The 22455-nt window shown below is 35.4% G+C and overlaps 2 protein-coding genes across 2 annotated transcripts in view; one reads left to right on the plus strand and one right to left on the minus strand.

The window, feature by feature from the left end:
- The window catches only part of LOC148066005 (homeobox protein PKNOX2-like), a 104158-nt gene extending 92434 nt beyond the window's left edge, over positions 1–11724 (minus strand). Inside the window, exon 1 of the mRNA XM_087807632.1 lies at positions 11623–11724. The gene's annotated coding sequence lies outside the window, so the exon portion shown is untranslated. The remainder of the gene's footprint in view (positions 1–11622) is intronic.
- A 2048-nt stretch (positions 11725–13772) lies between these two features.
- tmem218 (transmembrane protein 218) lies at positions 13773–16242 on the plus strand. The gene is made up of 3 exons (XM_087807523.1): positions 13773–14152; positions 14227–14329; positions 15880–16242. The coding sequence occupies exons 1-3, from the start codon at positions 14043–14045 to the stop codon at positions 16012–16014; spliced, it is 348 nt and encodes a 115-aa protein (XP_087663649.1). The 5' UTR covers positions 13773–14042; the 3' UTR covers positions 16015–16242.
- Positions 16243–22455: the final 6213 nt, after the last annotated feature.

The following is a 22455-nucleotide window of genomic DNA, read 5'->3' on the forward strand; positions in this document are numbered from 1 at the left end:
TTATTGCACTATTTTTTACTTATTTTATATACATTTAATATATGCAATATGTATATATTCTGTTTATATTATATTGCACTATTTATAACTTCATATTTATATTTATATAATCACTCTATGCTGTGTTTTTTAAACGGTTGCCAAGCAACGGAATTTCTTTGCCAGCTGGGTTCATCTGTGCAATGACAATAAAGAAAGTCTAAAGTGTTTTTATGTAAAAACCCAAAACGTCAAATGTTATTATTTATAAAGCTTTGATTATTTAGTTATATATGACAAGGAATGACACCATTTACTTTGTAAATGTTGTACAATTAACAGTTAATTTCAAGAATGTGTCCCTATGTATCATTTGAAGTCGTGATATGAGGATAATCAACTATTAAAATACCAAAAAAGAAGCAAATAAATAATGTTAAATTGGTGCCTGCTCAAGACCTTGGCTCCTGCAAGGGTTTGATCTGCTGTCGCTGATCAAATCTCTCACTCAAAACATTCCATTGTTTATTGAATTCCTAATAGAATTATAAGCCAGTTCTGTGCCTCTTAATTATATAGAAATGTTAGTAGTTGACAGCAGCGTCATATGTACTAAAAACAACCAGTTTTAATTTAAAAAAATAAAACACGGGAATGTTATATTATAGATATAGTTATCTACAGATAAACAGAGTAAACTCAAGTGTTTTTTAATTACATTTTTTAGTGTTTTGTAGCAAATAAACTAAACTTTAAATGCTTTTTATATACTTTATATAGTTATAATGAATAGAAAACAAAACTAGTTATATTGATGTATAGAATTAGACAGAAATTGTCCAAAATCACGACACATTAAACAAAAAAATATATATATAACTGCTGAAGACCCCAAGTCTTTGACCCAGTCTCAACAACAATTGACCTTTTGGGGGCCCCAGGCCAGTTCAGTTTCAGAGCCCTGATCTTGTGACCACACAATGTTGTGGTCTAATGTATACAAAGAGTGTGTGTGTGTGTTTGTATGTAGAACACAAGCCCCAAAGGTTTTAAAAGATTGAAAAATCTAAAGGACACTGTTGATAACACAGAAATAAACACAATAATAAACTATAAAAACTACTAAGACAAAGACGGTAGGATAAATGAATTATTTAAAAACATAAACATTTTCTAATTGTTGGCTACACACATGCACACAAAACACTCTAAAACATTCTAGATAATGATATATAGGCAAAAAAATGAATCTAGTTAATGAAAACATACACACAAATGATCTATCAAACCAAAACAAAGATACTAAAAAGGAATCTAGATAATAAAATCTTAGGCGAAAATAGTCCATCTAACGAAAAATATATATATATCTAGATAACAAAAACACACTAATAGTCTATCAAACTAAAACATAAAGTAAAATAAGGAAATGCTAGATAACTAAAGCATACACAGAAATATTCTACCAAAACAAAAAGAAAACTGACATACACACTATTGAACCACACCTAAATTCTTGATGACGAAAAAAAAAACACCCAAATACTCTCACACACACACACACACAAAATCTAACAAAAACATACACGAATGTGGTCTATTTAACCAAAACATGAGCATCAATACCCAACTAGATAATGAAATAATACGCAAAAATAGTCCATCAACAAAAACTTTAGCCAAAAAGTCTAGATAACAAAAACATACACACAAATAGTCCATCAAACCAAAACAAAAAATTAATTAATCAAGATAATGAAATAATACGCAAAAATAATCCATCAAACAAAAACATTAAGCATAAAAAAAGTGTAAATTATAAAAACATACACAAAATTAGTCTATCAAACCAAAACATAAGGAAAAATGTATCTAGATAAATAAATAATACGCAAAAATAGTCCATCCAACAAAAACATTAAGCAAAAAAAAAGTGTAGATAATAAAAACATACACACAAATATCCATCAAACCCAAACATAAGCAAGAAAAAAATCTAGATAAACAAGACATACACACGAAAAGTCTATCAAAACCAAAACAAAGAATCTAGATAAGTAAGTAAGTATTTTTTATTTATATAGCGCTTTTCCAGATAAGGAAGTAATATGCAAAAAAAGTCCATCAAACAAAAACATTAGCGAAAAAAAAGTGTAGATAATAAAAACATACACACAAATATCCATCAAACCCAAACATAAGCAAAAACAAGGAATAGGAAGCAATCAAACCAAGTTTGAACATTTCCTGTTGTTATAGTTGGACACACAAAAACACGGCACTGATATCACGGTGGATGTAAAAAGGATTGAGGCTTGAGACGGTCTTATCCGTCTTAGACAGCCAATGTTTTATTAGTTTGAGCAGCTAAAACATGCATCTACAAGCACGCACACACACACACACACACACACTCAAACCAAATATTTAGCAGCTCGCCTCGCTCAGCTGTTACTCCGACTCAGATATAATAAATTCAGGATTTAGCTGCAGCTTGGTATTTCTGCGTGTGAAGCCGGTCTCATTTATTAGGATTATCTACATTCCACCAGAGATAAGAGGCACAATGAGGACGGGAGTCTTGTTAAAGGTCTTTTAAATTCAGAATATATAATAAGCCGGCGCTAATTTGATTTGGAGCCTGATCCCCTGAATAACGAAGGCTAAAAATAATATCTAATTGTTTTTTCCTTTTTTAAAACCCGGAGAAATAATAATGACATCAAAGGCAACAATAGATTCTTCTTCTTCACTTGTAAACAAGCGTCGGCGGTCGGATGGTATCGAACCGGTTTGGACTTGAGGAATGCATCCCCCCGCCCCCCCTGCTGGGTTGGCGGTCCCATCGCGGTGAAAAGCAAAGGCAATCACGGAACCTGATGCCGAAATCATTATCTAATGACCGGGGTCTTCTTTGTGGGTCCTGCCGCACACTGGGGCGTTCAGGAAGCTGCTATTGTTGCACTGATCCCACTTTGTTTGGACTCTTGTCTCCAAGAAGGTCAATTGATTTCAATGTTTCAATCCTGATCGTACAGAGAAATGGATTTTTTTTTTGGTGGACGTTTTTTCTTGACCACAGGGGGCATGGTTGAGCAAATCGTAAAGCTTCAAGGTTTTGTGTTTTTTTAATACATAGACGTGATATTCTGTCCACATACGTGGCGTCCCCCCACAGGCCTGAGCCCCACATGCTGACCTTTCTGGCTTTGTTACATTTATTCAAGAAGATATTGATGTTTGTTAGCACGTTAGCCAAACACAACAGAGGAAGCTACTGTCATTCAAGTTTAAAACAAAAAGAAAAAAAGGTTTGGATCAGGGGCCACTAATTAACGTGGCTTTTGTAAGGGGCCGCCAAGCTAATAAAGAAATACAATAAAATAAATTTAGTTAAAATGTTAATATGCCATTAAATTGTATAAAAAAGGAAAATAGGCTAAATTTCTTTAAATATAAAGTATGATAAAGACATTTTTTCTAAAAATATCTAATTTTAAAGAAACATAAATCACAATAAGGACTAATTTAAAGTAAAAAATGGAAATAAAAATGGAAAATATATGTTATTGTGTTATAATATGTTGAAATGATTAATACAAATAAAAAAGAAGTTGATCAGCTAATAGAGGAATGTATACATGATCCTACTTTGACCCGTTGGGGGCCACATAAATTCAGTCAAAGGGCAGCATGTGGCCCCGCGGCTGCAATTCACTCAGGTGTGATGTAGATGGAATTTTAGTTTTCTTTTCTTTAAGTTAGCATGTTAGCTAAACAAAAAAGACGAAGCTACGTACATTGAAATTGATGGGAAAAAAAGATGGTTTGGATCAGGGGCCGACAATTTCATTTCCTCAGGGGCCACTAATTAATGTGACTTTTGTAAGGGGCCGCCAAGCCAATAAAACAAATGATATATATTATTTATTTAAAAAGTTAATATGACATTAAATTGTATAAAAAAAATGTGAAATAAGCTACATTTCTTTAAATATAAAGTATGATTAAGTATTTTTTTTCTAAAAATGTCTCATTTTAAAGGAACATAAATCACAATAAGGACTAATTTAAAGTAAAAAATGGAAATAAAAATGAAAAATATATGTTATTTTGTTATTATATGTTGAAATGATTAATACAAACTAAAAATAAGTAAATAAGCTATCAGAGGAATGAATACATGATCCTACTTTGACCCGACGGGGGCAACATAAATACAGTCCCCCAATAAAGGGCCCCCAAGACCACACTTTGCCCATGTGTGATGTAAATTTTATTATTCACGCGCATAGTTAGCATGTTAGCTAAACAAAAAAGATGAAGCTACTTACATTCAAATTGATGGAAAAAAAAGATGGTTTGGATCAGGGGCCGACAATTCCATTTCCTCAGGGGCCACTAATTAACGTGACTTTTGTAAGGGGCCGCCAAGCCAATAAAACAATTATGTATTATATACATTATTTATTTTAAAAGTTAATGTGCCATTAAATTGTATAACAATGCTAAATAAGCTACATTTCTTTAAATGTAAATTATGAGAATAATTGTTTTTTCTAAAAAATTTATAAACAATATATTTTTTATTAATACGAATAAAAAAGAAGTTAACTATGCACTTTGCCCAGGTCTGATTTTGATTAATTTTTAGTATTCAAGCATATATTGTACGTTAGTTAGCATGTTAGCCACAAAAGACTTGTTGGATTGTGGACAAAAAAATTATCCCTTTTTTCCCCAAACAAGTTTATCAATATCATGTGTAAAATAATGTTTCTAATAATATTCTACACTTTTTAAAGACATTTCTTGATCTCGTATATAAAACTCAAGCTCATCCCGCAGTCTAACATACCAACCCGTAACGCTTAAATGTTTTGTCAATCTGATACCACAGACAGGATACAACATCACTCCAACCCGGAGCCAAGGTATCAAGAGATCAGAGACAGCAGACAACATGACTCCAACTTTTGCAGGGGCCAAGGTCTCAAGCAGGTACGTTCAATTACTTAAATACATTCATTTTTGGGGGGATAGTTAGATAGGATACATTGAGCAAGCCTGTAATGCACAACGATTTAGTTAGTTTTTGTTAAATTGGGATGTAAAGTGTTAAAAAGAAAACGACAAAATGCTTGCTAGCTATTGCTAGCTGCATCATTATGAGATAGTAAAAACCAACCCGTAACGCTTAAAGGTTCTAGCAATCTGATACCACAGACAGGGTACAACATCACTCCAACCCGGAGCCAAGGTCTCAAGCAGTTCAATTTGTTATGATTAAATTATATTTTTTGTAGTTGGGGTACATTAAGCAATCCTGTATTGCATTAAGTTTTTGGGAGCTTTTTTTATTGCTATATAAAGTGTTTAAAAAGAACATTGCTAAATGGTTGCTAACTAACCCATAAGATTGCTAGCTGTACTCATTATCTGGTTGGAACTGACCACCCCGTAACACCTTGTTTATTTTGACTATTAGAATTTAGTAAATTGAGGGCATTTTTTATACCAGGAAAACATAAAATATTGTATATAATTAAACATATGCATTGTGTAATATGAAGTTCATCTTGTCCATAAAGTCATGGTTCGAATATTGACACCGTTTTTTGGAAAAAGTCAGGCAAAAATGGACCCGGGTAAGAACTGGACAACGTCAAATGGCTCAAAAACCCAGTGAATTTATTTTCCCATTTAACAAGTACTGACCACCGCGATGCATAAATTACCATCAAGAGCTGCCGTTTTTTTTTTTTTTTACAGATCCCTTCCTAGTTCCCTCCATGACCTTCTCAAAAGTAGTAGTGGTGTGATGTTGACGGTATCACGGATCATTAATTTGCCTGTTGCTCTTCTCGGAGCATAAATCAGGCAAATCCATCTCTCCTCGACCTTGTTCCCCGGTGGCTCACTTAGCCGGCGTGCCAATGCAGTGGCAGAACCAGCACAAGTCAGCATGCACCGGATAAGTCGTCCGCCGGCATAAAACAGGCCTCCGTCCTCCTCTCGAGAGCAATCGGGATCAAGCGGGCTTAGCGGGCATGACCTGCGAGTGTCCAGGCGGGGGCCCCGAGAAAACACGCAACACAATAGTCTTTGCGTTTGTTGAACACAACGAGAGCCCGGAGGAGGCACATCGGCCCACGGAACAAGACCGGGATGCACTCCGCCGAGAATACCCTGCAGACCTTATGAATAATTCCGAACGTCTCTCGCTTTTTCTTTTCTTTTTTTTTTTTTTTGCCGCCTGATTTAAGGAAATGAGGCCCATCCGACGCAAATTAGACATCTCGCAATCTGAAGAGAAAAGAGAAGCCCTGGAAAGAAGCATTACACTCCGAAATTAGTTCTCAGGAACATCTTTACTTAAGCGTTATGCGGCAAAAATGACAAGACATTTGCACTTCGTTTAATTTCCCCAATCGCTTTATAGCCATACGTGAATGCTTTAATTGGTTCGTAACATATGCTCACTCTGTTTACTCCATTCATTTTCCATCACTTTGTGATTACTCCCCCCGCCTCCCCAAACCCTTCGGAAAAAGAAAAATCCCAGATTCCGTCGAAACTCATCACGTCATTCACCCGTATAGAAGTATTATGCAAATAGTGTCAAACACAAACGTGCCCCGGGGCCACAAGTCCAATGAAACAAATCATCAATTAAGATCTCAGCAGGGTTTGGTTGGATAAACCAAATTGGCCACGATCTCTTTATGACAATATGGGGGTGCGGGGGGGGGTTCAGCGCGACAAAGAGCAAACATCACTGGGGGTGACTGCCGCTGGTGCGTGTCAAACTCCTGCGTCGCCTCTTCTGGTGGATTTTTCTTTCCGACGGGGAGGTTCATTCCGAGCCGAACAACCCCTTCGTAGCGGGAGTCTTTAAACAGAGAGATACCACCTTCTCTTTGCATTTTCATCCAATTGGTTCCCCCCGATCAACCCCTGGTGGGACCCGGAGCAGCTGCACCTGTCGAATGTGTTCGACGAAGCCCCGCTTTTGTGAATTCTCACGGAAGCACATGATTAGTAAACAAATGGTACGGGAATATTTAATGAAGCTAATGGAGCGAGGCTTCTCCGACTTAAGTGTTCGCGGTGGGAGGCCTTTTCATGCCTATTCAACTTAGGAGTGGTGACAAGAATCACAATTTCTACTCTACATCGAAACGTTCTCTGAAACCTGCTGTACTAGAAACGACTTTTTCTTGCATTTCCTGTTCGCAAAAACAGTGTGAAATGTTTTCATCGCAGTCGCTAGACTGTTATGCAAGACCTACAGTTTTTTTTTTATTCACTTTTTGATTACACTTGGATCTGTCTGTACAGTCGTCTCACTTTATACTTTGTATTCCCATAATAGCTCTTTAAAGTTTCTATTTCATTAAAGTTTGTATAAAATTATTTTTATTTGCATTATAAATGTCAATATTTACAGCGTTTTATCAATTTTTGTTATTGCCATTCGACTTTCAGGTGATGACTGAGGACTAGAGGATACAGTTGACTCTGTTTGGACATATTTTGGTTGAAAAACAAATGAAAGCAGTTACAACTTCGTCAAGTGGTCTGTATATTCTGCAACGCGCGGTTCAAGAACTCAGAGAATACTACAAATTTCCTTGATCCTAAAGTATCACAATATATCTTATCGTAGCCCCTGTAATACGATACTTATCGCCAGATTCTTGTCTCCAGTTACGCCTCTGTATTCTTAGTCGTCAAGCCTCCACAGTATTTATCGTCAATCCTTCGTAGTATTAATCGTCAAGCTTCGGTAGTATTAGTCGTCAAGCCTGTGTAGTATTAGTCGTCAGGCCTCCTTAGTATCAGTCGTCAAGCCTCCATAGTATTACTCGTCAAGCCTCCATAGTATTACTAGTCAAGCCTCCATAGTATTACTCGTCAAGCCTCCATAGTATTACTCGTCAAGCCTCCATAGTATTACTCGTCAAGCCTCCGTAGTATAGTCGTCAAGCCTCCATAGTATTACTCGTGAAGCCTCCATGGTATTACTCGTCAAGCCTCCATGGTATTACTCGTCAAGCCTCCATGGTATTGCTCTTCAAGCCTCCATAGTATTACTCGTCAAGCCTCCATAGTATTACTCGTCAAGCCTCCATAGTATTACTCGTCAAGCCTCCATAGTATTGCTCGCCAAGCCTCCTTAGTATTGCTCGTCAAGTCTCCTTAGTATTGCTCATCAAGCCTCCTTAGTATTGCTCGTCAAGCCTCCTTAGTATTGCTCGTCAAGCCTCCATAGTATTGCTCGTCAAGCCTCCATAGTATTACTCGTCAAGCCTCCATAGTATTACTCGTCAAGCCTCCATGGTATTACTCGTCAAGCCTCCATGGTATTGCTCTTCAAGCCTCCATAGTATTACTCGTCAAGCCTCCATAGTATTACTCGTCAAGCCTCCATAGTATTGCTCGTCAAGCCTCCATAGTATTGCTCGTCAAGCCTCCATAGTATTACTCGTCAAGCCTCCATAGTATTGCTCGTCAAGCCTCCATAGTATTGCTCGTCAAGCCTCCATAGTATTACTCGTCAAGCCTCCGTAGTTTTAGTCGTCAAAGCGTCTATAGTATTAGTCTTCAAGCCTCCATAGTATTAATCGTCCAAACTTCCATAGTATAAGTCGTCAAGCCTCCACAGTATTAGTCGTCAAGCCTCCGTAGTAGTGACTCTAAAGTCATAGCCTGAAAGGCTCCATAGTATTAGTCCGTATGCTTTTGTAGTATTTTACGCGAGACATCCATATTATTACTTTGCAAGGCATCCGTAGTATTACACTGCAAGACTCCATAGTAATAGTACAAAACGTAACATGCTTTACAATCCAGTGCATTTATGAAAATAGATCCATTCATTGATATTGTTCCTTATAATCCGGATTATAATCTGAAAAATACAGTATTGCTTCCAACAATGTCTGCTAGTATCATGTGACCTAAAGCAGTTGGTCAGAGACAGTGTTTCATTTCAAGTACTGAGAGGTTTTAGAAATTAATGGGAAGATAAAACTGGAAAGTAAGACATCAAAACATTTTATCTTGTTAAATATATCCTGTAATCTGCAGAGATTTTACGACATTGCAATATTTTGAATCTTGAGTATTGTTCAACTCAGCGAGGTTTTATTACCTTTTATGGATCGAGAACCGCAAGACACAGAGTTAATGATTAGATTTCGACGGGAATTCGAGAAAGCCTGTGAATTCCAGGTAAGCGTGGACGTCAATCTGATTGACACACAAGTTGATTGACACGACTCCCAGCTTTGACAGGAAGTAGAAGGCAGCGTCTTCCCAATAACATTGATTAATCTATTCCAGCTAATCAGCTCCCGCAGAAGATCCGATATCAATCACCGGATACTGGGAAGTTCTCTCGTGCAGAATACCCAACATGCAACATGTAAATACGTTTTCATGCTAAACCATCTTTTGTTCCAAAAATATGCGTTTTTTTAGTCAAAAAAAAGCTCAGTTAGATCAATTATTTATATTTATATTTTACAATTGTTGCCTGTTATTGTCTGTTTTACATTAAAGATCATGTTTTTTTCACTGTTTAACTCAAAGGAAAAAAATACTACTTGACCTATACTTGGTCTTTGACATTGTTTGAAGGTTTCTAGAAAATATTTAACAAGTTACTGTTGTTCTCCTGACACTGCAGTCTGTAGTTTAATTCCTAGTCAAGGCCGAAAATAAATTCACTACATTTTACTTTCTTATACTTTCACATATTCCTCAATAACTACTGAAACTGATAAATTCACATTGATCATATTTGAAGCATCGTTGACGTTCCAAAATACAAAACTCTATCAATGAGGTATTTGTTACTCTTTTTATTCTAACACACACACAAGTTGACAACACTTGTTTCAAACTTTGCTCGGACCTGTGAGAGAAAACCAACTTAAAACTTCAGCATGTTTCAGATTAAAGACGTGGATCAGACAGAAAAGAAAACATGGAAACGCCTCGAAGCACTGCTTTTGTCAATACAATGTCATAGCTATTGATTGTAAGTGGGGTTTTTTAAATAAAAAAACATGGAAAATGTCAATATATTAGCTTTTAAATACTCATTATATATATAGTCCAAACAAAAGTACCTTTAGTTTTACCAGACATTCAAATCTTTAAAAAAAAAAAACGGAATACTATGTTTCAGTTTGCCTTTACAGGAAGAATATTTAAGCATTATAACCAGTTATTAAATATAATACATACATGGAAATAATGAGTTCAAACAAGTACTGACCACTGCAGACCAGAATACTTAACGATAGCCTAAAATATTAGGTAAAATTTACTTTTAATGTTACAGAAATAAATCCAGTATCCATGATAACAACAAATAATCTCGTTTTATTCAGACACTACTAATATATTGGAAAGTTTTTGACACTTATAAAACAGAAACTAGAGTTAAGGCTTCAAATCCCCGTCTTAAAATAACACATAGTGACGATAAATGTGTTTTCTCTCTGGTAGATAACATCAAATTAAGTTTGTAGGAACCAAAACCAAGTTTTATTATCACGTTAGGAGGCATAAAACTAATTGAAAATATAGATTAGACAGTGTTGCAAATTAAATGTGACGGCTCTGAAGTTTTAATATATTTTTATAGACACACACATAATTAAAATGAATACGTTTGTGTCATGGTTCTCCTCTCAAGTTCACTCATAACAGATCTTTTTTTTCACGTAATATTTGACATTTTAATTAATTAGAACGTTTTATTTAAGAAGTTTACAGCCTTACATTAGAACATTTTTACGTGAGGATACAAACGTAACAATATTTATAGTCCAAGTGAAAATAAATGACACATATTTCCTCATGTCATGTCATTACTGACAAATATAAACTAAGATTGTTAAAAAACTCTCCTACTAGAGAAAATATACACTCTTAATATATAAGAAATCAATTTAATTCACACCACAGTCAATTTTACGCTAAATTTCGGTTGTTTCTACTCATTTTAAAACGTTTTTCAGCCTTTTTTTTATTTAAAAGAAAAATACAAGTAACATTATTCATCTTTAACATCTCAATTTGACGTTTTTTTTTCTTTCGACTACACAACAACACAACTCGTTTCTCTTCCACAATAAATAAAAAAACGATCAGAAACTTCATAGCCACACACAAAAAAAAGGGGGACGAACTTAAATCGGATTTAAACCATAGTCGACGATTCTACCTTTTACCGTCAGCGAACAATGTGTGAGAACGAAAAAAAAAACATCAGAAGCAACACAACAACAACAACAACAACAACAACACAAATCCAAAAAAAACAGCAGCAGCAGAAAGAAACAGATCAGAAAAATCCTCTGGTCTTTTGAGTCCAACACACACAAAAAAATGCATCTCCTCGTTCTCTCCCTCTCTCTCCTTTTTTTTTCTCCCCCTCCTCTTCTCCCCTCCATCCCTCCCTCTCTCTCTCTCTCCCTCCTCTCTCTCTCCCTCTGCCCTGACTCTATGAATAATGTCCTGGCTTTTGTAAAGAAAGGGTGTGGGGACGGGAGGGGGGGAGGAAAAGGACGCTCAAAAAAAAAACCCTGCTCCAGCCACTGACAGTGAAAATGAATGACAGCTTACCTGCATGCCAATCTTCATCAGACTGACACTGGACTGACAGCACAGCCTATACTCCTCCACACAGCCGGTGACGTCAGCCGAGACAAGCCCCTCCCACCTCCCGGAGAAGAACCACCGCCGCTGCTGCAGCCGCTGCTTCTCATGATGCGTTCCAGGGTCGGTGGGAAATACCAGCGTCTTCGCCACTATTCGCGCTTTTTTTATTTTCGTTGAGGGGGGGAAACTCCCGCCGGTTCACACGGGGATGATGAAGAGACGTTAACCCTTGTGTGGCGAATAAAAAAAAAAAAAAGGATCAGCGTGAGATCTTTACTGACTCGAAACTCCCTTAAAATGTCATAATAGCATTTGTGGAGAAGAAAGAATGAAAATAAACAGGGTCTGGAGATGGAAACAAAACGCAGCATCACAGCAGCAGAAGTGAAAACTGTTGCACGTACAACGTGACATAAACAAAAGCATAAAAATGACGTGGAAATTGTGGATTAAAACAAATATATGATCGTCACAAGGACGTATCTATCAAAGATTTTAACATTTTCAATCACACACAAGTAGGTTTCTTTGCAGAAATAGACAAACTCGCATCTTAAATTAAAGTTTAATAAATTGCACTTTAAGTTATTTTTATGTTGAAGTAACACCAACTACAAATGTATATATTCCACACACAAACAAAGAGATGCATAGAAACGATCCTATTAATTAGTATCTTATTCATTCAAATATCCATTTTTTTAATACTTTTTTAGTGATATTTATTTTATTAAATGATGTTGTGGGCAGATGGGACAAAGGCTGGTCAACATGAACACTGTTTGTTGTGAATGACAATAAAGTTTTCACTCTGAAAATAAACCAAACCAATAGATTGATACAATAAAACAAGTTTGGAATATACTTTTGTTATATTTGCATTTCTGATACATAACACAAAAATGTATTTGTGTTGTCTTGAGAGTTTGAAATATGTTTCACATCTATATCAACTTCAAGTCCTTAACTTTCTGCCCAAATAACTTAACAAAACAAATAATAAAAAATAATAATAATAATAAAAATAAACCCACTGTTACCCAGAAAATATAATTATAATTTTTTGGGGAAATATGCATTTAAAAAATATATATATATAGTAATGTTTGGTGAAGTAAGACTTTAGTTCTGAACAGGTTCAAACTACTAGTTTTTATATTTATATGTATTATCATTTAATCCATTATTGTTTTTGTTATTATGTTTTAATATGTCTATTGTATGTTTAATCTAAAATGTATGAATGTTTAATCTTTTTCTAGAAATAAAATGTCCCTAATGAGGGACAAATAAAGGAATATAATATAACAATAATGATAAGACGAAATACTTTTTGTTGTGTGTGTTAATATAGGAGTAAAAAAAAGGAAATAAAAGTGGGACAAGTGACCCTGAAGGCATCACGTCTACCTCGTTTTAAAACCGTCGTTACATGCATGCGCACAGACACGCGCCAGGGACGCACATGGCATGTGTCGTACTGTGATTCAAGCTGGCCCTCTATCGGTTAAAACGGAGTATTACACGCTTCCACGTCGCTCTAAATTTTAGGTTTTGTTTTATTGTGTAATCGGGAATGAACACTCTTAAAAACGAGATGTTAAAATACACCTACATACATGTATATTTGACAATAAAAGAACTTGAACTTGAAAATGTTACATAACATACATACAAAAATAAAAGTAAGTAAGTAATATTTGTATAGCGCTTTTCAAGACCAGGGTCACAAAGCGCTTAAACAATCAAAACAATACCCAATAAAATATATACTTAAAAGGTCAAGACAACACCGAGACAAACACAATGACTTCCTATAAATATAAATTACTTACTTTTCTCCAAAATAAATAAACAAGGTATAATCTAGTCGAGTATTACACTTTGAAATTATATATATATAACAAGCAGAAAACTTGATGTGTAGCAGAGTTAAAAGGTTTAATTATTAAATAATATAATACGCATTGTGTGTTATAAAATAATGTGAAATAAATGTGTAAACATACCAACGCTCCGATGAACCAGTAACAGCGTCTCTGATTGGCTCCTTTTTCTCCTCGTCTGTCCAATGAAACTGTAGTTTACCGTCTCCAGGAAGTACACGACGCGTCGCTAGCTTCGAATCCATCACTTTTGCGGACTTTTCATCTGCAAAAAGCCTGGAAACAAAAATCGAATTAAAAACTACCCGTTCTCGTGTTTTGCTCATGTTAAGTCACCTTCTGTTGCGTATTGCTCTGTAAACTCTACATTTAGCGGTATCTTGGGCACTTACAGCTAACATGCTAACGTGATGCCACCTAGTGATGGCTAAATGTAGCTTAAAAAACAAATAAATCCATCAAATATATTGAATTATAGTTGTTTATTTAAGGCACAACATGGCCAGCACTGTACTCGAGGTCGGAAACGGTGTTTTTATCCTCGCTGTCGTCTGGATATCAGCTCTTATTGTTGGGGTGATGCTGCTGAGAGCGTCTGGTTCTTCCAAGTACGTCAAAACCCAACATGTACAGTAGACTTTTATAATATAGTTTTAAAGTTTTTTACATTGTTCTTTTTAAGGTTTGGTGTTGTTCCCATCTTCCTGCTGGCTCTCGTCATCACCCTAGTGTTGGTGCTTTTCCCACGAAGTCCAGAGATCCCACCTGCGTATGAGGACATCGAGGTAAGTGTCAACAAGGACAACAATATATATAGAAAAACTTTGTTTTTTATTTCTAAGTTTCACTGGAAAAAAATATACTAGTTAAGTTTTAAATTTGTCATTTTAATTTAAGAAGCATTTACTCATTTAAACTCCCTCACTTTAGCAACTTTTGATTTATAGTAATCATCAAGAAAGTAATCATAAAAACTTTCATTACCAGAGTTGCAAATACAAGGATGATTTTTTTTTATAGATGACAGTAGAAAATATGCAATTAATTAAATTAATAGTGATTGATAAATAACATTACACACACACACACACGTATATATATATATATATATATATATATATATATATATATATATATATATATATATATATATATTTTAATGTTTTTTACTAATTAAAATTTCTATATTCAAAGGTTCCTTTTTTTCAAGTAATTTACATATTTTAAACATTACATTTTCTAAATAAATCAAACATAATTAAATATAAGGAATAATGGTAATAACTAAAAAAAAATACTTTGTGGCCTTTTAAATTCAACGTTAATTGCGTTAATAGTTTGGCTTTTTATTTTTTTAATTATTCGAATGACAATAACAAACTATGTGCAGTACTTTTTTTTTTTTTTCAAATTTACCAAAATGTACACAGATTTTATTCAAAAAGGTTAAGTTTTGAATTTGTCATTTTAATTTAAGAAGCATTTACTCATTTAAACTCCCTCACTTTAGCACCCTTTTATTTATTCTAATATAGTAGAGATACAAAACTATTTTTAATGTCCAAGTTAAAACTGTATGCTACTTTTATTCTGCTTTACAAAAATGCAATTTCTTTATTTAATATCTGAGCACGTTATTACTGACAAATACTAAAGTTGGATTGTTACTCCTGTGAAACACACTTTATTTGAAAAATACACACAGGAAAAAGGAGATCAGCGGAATATATAATAAAAATAAAACGTCAAGGGATAAAAATGTAATATATATATGTTTAATGTTTTTCCGGGGTTATTCAAAAACATTTAGGAGGAAACATTACATCTTTACATCGAATTTTGACTCGTTTTTCTTTTGTCTAGACAACAAAACTAATGTAAAAGAACATACTTAAAAACTATCATAAACTTTACAGAGGAAAATGACAATTAAATACCTGTTGTTTTTTAAGTCACCCAAATTTTATTTCAACAAAAACATTAGTTACATGTTTTTTTTATTGAATGAATTACTTACTTACAGAAGATTTTTAAAGTGTTCAGTTTATTGAATATTTAGAGGTAGTTTGTTTACATTTCTTAATATTATAATACATTTGTGTATTCATCGTAAACGAACTTTAAAAATGTATTTGTTGTTTACTTTAATCGAATGTTTACGTCTTCTATTTACAAATCTTCCTTAACTTCATGAAGCTACTTAACGCAGTTTTATGGATTTGTTCTCTCTTCTCCTGACATCTACTGGACAAACCGTTGAACTGCAACCATTGACTCATTGAAGCTTTGCATGTGTGTCTCTCTCACTTCCTTTCTCTCTCTTCTTTCTCTGCAGATAGTGGACACTTTGTTCATCGGTCGCTACGTTCTTCTGGCTGTAGTGAGCACTGTGTTTGTGGTGGCGTCCTTCATGTTGCTGCCCTTTCATTTCCTGGAGCCGGTCTACGCTAAACCTCTAAGAACACACTAGATGTTGGCAGCATCGACACCCATGATGCATCAGTGCCAGCGAAGAGGCCCATCTTTATCTGGGCTCAGACAATGGAGGATCACAGTTTTCCCATGTTCACGTTAAGACCACCACAGGAGGCTTTTAGGTGGATTAGATTGTGCATTTTTTTATATGATGAAAAACCTTGAATAAAGTGTTTTTGTTGCTTTTTCATTTTGATTATTTTTTAAGGGAACATGTGAGTGGAGGTTTTGGTTTGGAAATACTTTTATTCACTATTTAAAAGATAGAGTTAGAATCATAAAAACTTTTATTGCCAGTGTTGCAAATACAACCAGGATTTTTTTTCATAGTGATGACAGTAGAGAATGAATGCAATTAATTCATTTAATAGAGATTAATAAATTGCATTAAAGTGACGTGTATATATATATATATACATACGCATACATATATACATACGCATTTATTTATATATATATATATAGATGTATAATGTTATATACACACATATATGCATATATAAATATACATGCATATATGTATTTAAATATATATAGAAAAACATAATTCAATATATTCAATAAGATAAGGCTATATATATAAGCAATCCAAATATTAAATGGTTGAATTTAACATTTCAAATGTCAAAAATGGTAAAAATAAATAAATACATTTAATTGGAATATTTTTTTACGCGTTTCATTTTAAATAATTAAATTTGAAAATTTCTATATTTAAAGTTTACATTTTTTTTTAAGTAATTTAAATATTTTAAACATAAACATTTCTAAATAAATTAAAACAATATATATATATATTGAATAATGGTAATAATTCAAAAAATAATTTGTGGAATTTTAAATTCAATATAAAACGTTAATAGTGTTAATACCAATTAAATATTGAATTTAAAAGGCTAAGAAGTAGAATATATTAAATTTTGACTTTTTTTTTTTGAATTATTCGAATTTTTCCCCAATTTACCAAAATTTACACTGATTTCTTTCTTAAAAGAATGTCAGCCTTTCAATATACAACTTGTTGAATTAACTTAAATTAAGTTTTCAAAAGACGCAACCCTTCAATATTCTGATAGTACCGACATTAATCAAAGATGAAGTGTACTTTTAAATGTAGTCATTGGCGCAACAAAAATATCCATGTGTAATGATGAACACAAGGGTTCCTACAAACGATTGTCTACATCCACGGAACATCATGTGACCACTTGACCTTCTCATCTTGACCTCCGTCCGTGTCTTATATTCGTCCCTCTCTCTTTATTTTAGAAAAAACAGGAGAACAATGAGTCTTTAAGGATTTATCCCGACATGGCCGACAAACGCGTCTCGTGCCTTTTTCCTCCTTTTGGTGGAGGCGGCGACCGAGGCCTTAAACCTCAAAGGTATTTCCGTTCTCATCAGTTGTTGTTCAGTTGGGTTTTTGTTTTACGGCCAGAGCGCTTGCATAGTTGCGTTGTCACGGCAACAGGAGAAAATGTCGAGATTAAATGTCATTTGTAAGCCTGGTGTCTTTTCTTGTTGTGTCTCGGAGGGTTTTAGAATATGAAGGAACATTTATATAAATGACCTCTTTTGGCAAAAATGTTTATGTAACAAGCATTCACACATTACACACATTCGTCACATTTGTGCGTTACTTCCTGTAAACATCCGATCTACGAAGTCATATAGACAGAAAATCGAGCTAATAAATGAATAAAACCTTATTGAATTATTTAAGAAATATCTCCCTTTTTTATAATTGGAGGCAATATTTATCGTACTTATTTGACTTGACAGTAGGAAATGGTACTTCTTCATCCCGAGTACTTCCTTGTTTACTTTTTTGTCTTGAAAGCTAACCGCTAACTCAAGCTAGCAACAGACCATAACCACGGGTTCACTCCGCAAGTTAAAATCTTTAAGAAAACTAAACCTTTAGCAAAAAGTATTATACTTGAAGTTCATTTTATCAACAATACTCTACTCTAGAAAGAAAGTATACTAAGGTATGTGTACTTGTAGTGTACTATTTAAAACCTATTCGAACCAAATTGGAACATTTTGAGTAAACAGAATTGTACTTTCAACTATATTACCAGTTACTAACCGTACACTGAGAGTATAATTAAGTTTAACAAAGTATATATAAAGTATCCTAAAAGTACAGTTGTCTCTATACTAAAAAAGTAAACTTCAAATATTCTACTTCAAAGTATAAAAAATAGAATACTCACACCTGAAAATACTTTTTGCAAAGGGAGACAAACGTAAAAATCCAGTTTACTACTTCAATTTAAATACAATCATAGTACACCTGAATATGCTTCTTTTGATAAGGGATGTCAAAAGTAAACTTCAAGTCTTCTACTTCAATTTAAATATAATCATAGTACACTCGAATATACTTCTTATTGCAAGGGGATGTAAAAAGTAAACTTCAAGTATACTACCTCAATTTTAGTATAAAATGAAAAATACTCAGTGAATACTTCTTTTTGCCAAGGGCTGTCAAAAGTAAACAATAAATTCTTCAATTTTAGTATAAAATAAGAATACTCACAGTACCCTTAAATATACTTCTTATTGCAAAGGGATGGGAAAAGTACTCGCCAAGTATACTACTTAAATTTAAATATAATCATTGTACACTTAAATATATTCCTTATTGGAAAGGGATGTCAAAAGTAAACTTTCAGTTGCCTACTTCAATTTAAATATAATCATGGTACACTCGAATAAACTTCTTTTGCTAAGGGATGTCAAAAGTGAACACTCAATATACTAACTGCCAAGTATACTACTTCAATTTAAATATAATCATAGTACACTTGAATATATTTTTTTTATTGCAAAGGGATGTGAAAAGTAAAACAAGTAAAAGTATACTACTACATTTTGAGCATACAATAAAAAATACTCATATTACAATTGAATACTTCTTTTTGCTAAGGGCTGTCAAAAGTAAACACTAAATATACTACTTAAATTTTAGTATAAAAATAAGAATACTCATAGTACACTTAAATATACTTCTTATTGCAAAGGGAGGGGAAAAGTACTTGCCAAGTATACTACTTAAATTTAAATATAATCATAGTACACTTAAATATACTTCTATTTGCAAAGGGAACATTCACATTGAATGTGATGGATGAAAACTGCACTAGCATGTTATTGAAGTATTGTGTTTGATAAATCTTGTATTCATTGCTAAGTACAATATCTTTACAAGAATGTATTTCTCATTGTGGACAAAACTGTTTCCTGATCCATAAATGCTTCCTGCTATTGTGCAACACTTCCTGTCGAGGTCTTTATATTTTCCAAAACATTCTGACGGACATTCTGGAAGCGAGCGGACGATCCCTCGCTTCTTCTTTCCAGACCCGATTATGAACCCTCTCCGGTCCTCCCACCTCGGTTCTGGAGAAGTGTGAACCCCAAGGAGACATGGAGTGGAATTCCAACCACGACTATGAAAGAGAATCTAATGAATCCAAAGCAATCCTATTAGTTCCGGCCCACATCTCCATGCTGCGCTCCTCCTCCTGCACAACAACACGCCAGCGCAGCAACTGTGCGTCCGGGTGCAGCTCAGCAGCTTCATAACTGGTGGGACTTGTTGCCTGTAATTGACCAGATGATTGGCTCACAACATGGTCTCGGACCCCCTCGCAGGAGGACATGAAGCATGGAGATGATGAAGATGTCTGACTGAAAACCTCACTTTTACTCCTATTGTTGACCCTTATCTGATCTTAAACTACTTCATTTGAAATATAATCATTGTACACTTAAATATACTACTAAGGATACATTTTTAGTATTGTTGAGTACTTGGTTCTGGTATTGAACCAAAATATGTCCAAACATTAGCTCTTAAAATGTGCTGGAGACGACTGTATCCTCTCGTCCCCAGTCAACGCTAGGATCTCAGGGTCTTTTATTGTTCCTTTAGCTGCGGAGGATGTGATTTAATATATTTTACCATCTATTGGCCGGAAGTTTAATTACAACCGGAATGTTGAAAATGAACAAACTCTGTGAAAATAACCATGTACTTGTTAATAAAATTATTTGAATTACGTCAGTTGTTTATTGGTATACAAACCATAAAATATCATACCTAACATTTATTTTAAATCATGGTATTTGTTATCAAAACAATGCTTTTGAATATCGTAACAGTATAGTGAAAAGAAAATATTGCGAAATATGTCTGTGTGACGATATTTTCTACAAATACTTGTGGGAAACGCCATTTTTAATAATAATTTAAATAAATAAAATAAATTATTTTAATAATTTTTAATAATTTGGTGTTTTTCAATAATTTTCAACAATTATCTTCCCATTCTGGCGTGAATCAAATAAACGTATCCTATGGAAACAAATATATATAAAAATAAATAATAATGTATAATAAATAAATATGAGAAAAAATGAGTCGATAATTTACTCTAAAAACTAAACCGTCAAAAATGCGTGAAGCTAATTTTGAGTTGACCTCACTGTAGCCTCCTCGGGAAGCTAATGTACGGGTCAAGAGGTCAAACGGGCAGCGTCCACCTCCGATCGCCTCGTAGTGTTTGTCATCCAACAAGTCGAACCTCTCTCTCTCGCTCCCTCTCTTTTTCTCTCCCTCATTCCTCCACATCTATCCTCATCTTCATCTTTTCCTCCTCAGTCTCCAGGGAGTGGGAAAAAAGGCACAACAAAGCTTGTGGGGGGTTCGGAGGAGTCTTTGTGGTGCAGCCAGCTGGACATATAAAGAGATGTGGGGGGGGGGGGCGGGCGGGATAGAGAAAAAAAAAAAAAGGGCAGAAAGAGGTGTGAGGTTGAAAACTCGGGTTTTTCCGACACTACAGAGTCGGGGCGAGCTCCAGTGTGCGAGCATTCAGATGCACTCAAGCGGAACTCCAGGCCTTGGGGTTCACATCGCTCCTGTGTTTGTGACACGGATGCCGCCGCCGCCGCCGCCGCCCCTCCCACCTCTCACAACATCAAGAACCCATTGATGATTTCTTTTTTTTTTTTAAAAGGCCCTAACGTTGGATTCACTTATCCCGAGAGAAAGGGACTCAGTCCGTGCTCAATCAACCACGGGGGCCATGTTTGCCGACCCCTTTCTCGTAGTCTGTAAATATATGGCGACACTTCAGATCGACGACCGAAAAAAATCCTCGATAACGACTGCGGTATCGACTCGAGCGGCGGCGACCGAGATTCTTTTCGGGACCAGAGGTCAGAGCGCTCGCCAATAGGCCCTCCGCTGCTCTGACAGGACATCACAGCGTGGGCGACGGCGCGTCTCGATGGGGGGTTTTTTTTTGGTTGCTTCTGTGTCGGGGAATACGTATGGAGGCTTAGAAGGGCCAACAGCTGCATCAATCAAAGTGAGGCGGCGAACAAAAGTTGAACATGGGTGGCCCTCCGTTATTGAGAGGACTCGCCACACTGTTCACTTTCGATGGAGTGGACGACTACATGACAGACGACTGAGAAAAGTCAACAAACAATTACGAAATAAAAAATTGTGTACGGTGGCTGGGAGGTGCAAAACAAATCTGCAAACTGTAAAACAGTTCAAAACTATCAAAAGAAAAACAAACGGAACTATTTGTACTTCTGCCAAAATAATCTTTCAGACTTTACTAAAGTTTTCTGTGTGTCTTTGTATTTGTATTAATGTGGCCCTCATGAGGTCAAAGATCATGTAGAATCTTTGAGGGACAGATCGTTGAAGCGATAGATCGTTGAAGCGATAGATCGTTGAGAGACAGATCGTCGGCGCAATAGATCGTTGGAGGGACAGATTGTAGAAGGGATAGATCGTCGAAGGGACAGATTGTCGAAGGGATAGATCATTGAAGGGATAGATCGGAGGGACAGATCGTCAAAGAGATAGATTGTCGAAGGGACAGATCGTCGGAGGGACAGATCGTTGAAGGGACAGATCGTCGGAGGGAAAGATCGTCAGAGGGACAGATCGTTGAAGGGACAGATCGTCAAAGAAATAGATTGTCGAAGGGACAGATTGTCGGAGGGACAGATCGTCAAAGGGATAGATCATTGAAGGGATAGATCGGAGGGACAGATCGTCAAAGAGATAGATTGTCGAAGGGACAGATCGTCGGAGGGACAGATCGTCGAAGGGACAGATCGTCGGAGGGACAGATCGTTGAAGCAATAGATCGTCGGATGGACAGATCGTCGGAGGGACAGATCGTTGAAGCAATAGATCGTCGGAGGGAAAGATTGTCGAAGCGATAGATCGTCGAAGGGACAGATCGTCAAAGGGACAGATCGTCGAAGGGACAGATTGTCGGACGGAGAAACGTCTACTTCCGACTCATATTTGTTCATTTTAATGCACAATAACATTGAATTCAACTTCATCGTCTTCTGACGCGAGAAGATTAACACGTTTGCGTCTCTGAGCCAAGACCAG

Source organism: Callionymus lyra, chromosome 14 (assembly GCF_982586985.1).
Source record: "Callionymus lyra chromosome 14, fCalLyr1.hap1.1, whole genome shotgun sequence".
Lineage (NCBI taxonomy): Eukaryota > Metazoa > Chordata > Actinopteri > Syngnathiformes > Callionymidae > Callionymus > Callionymus lyra.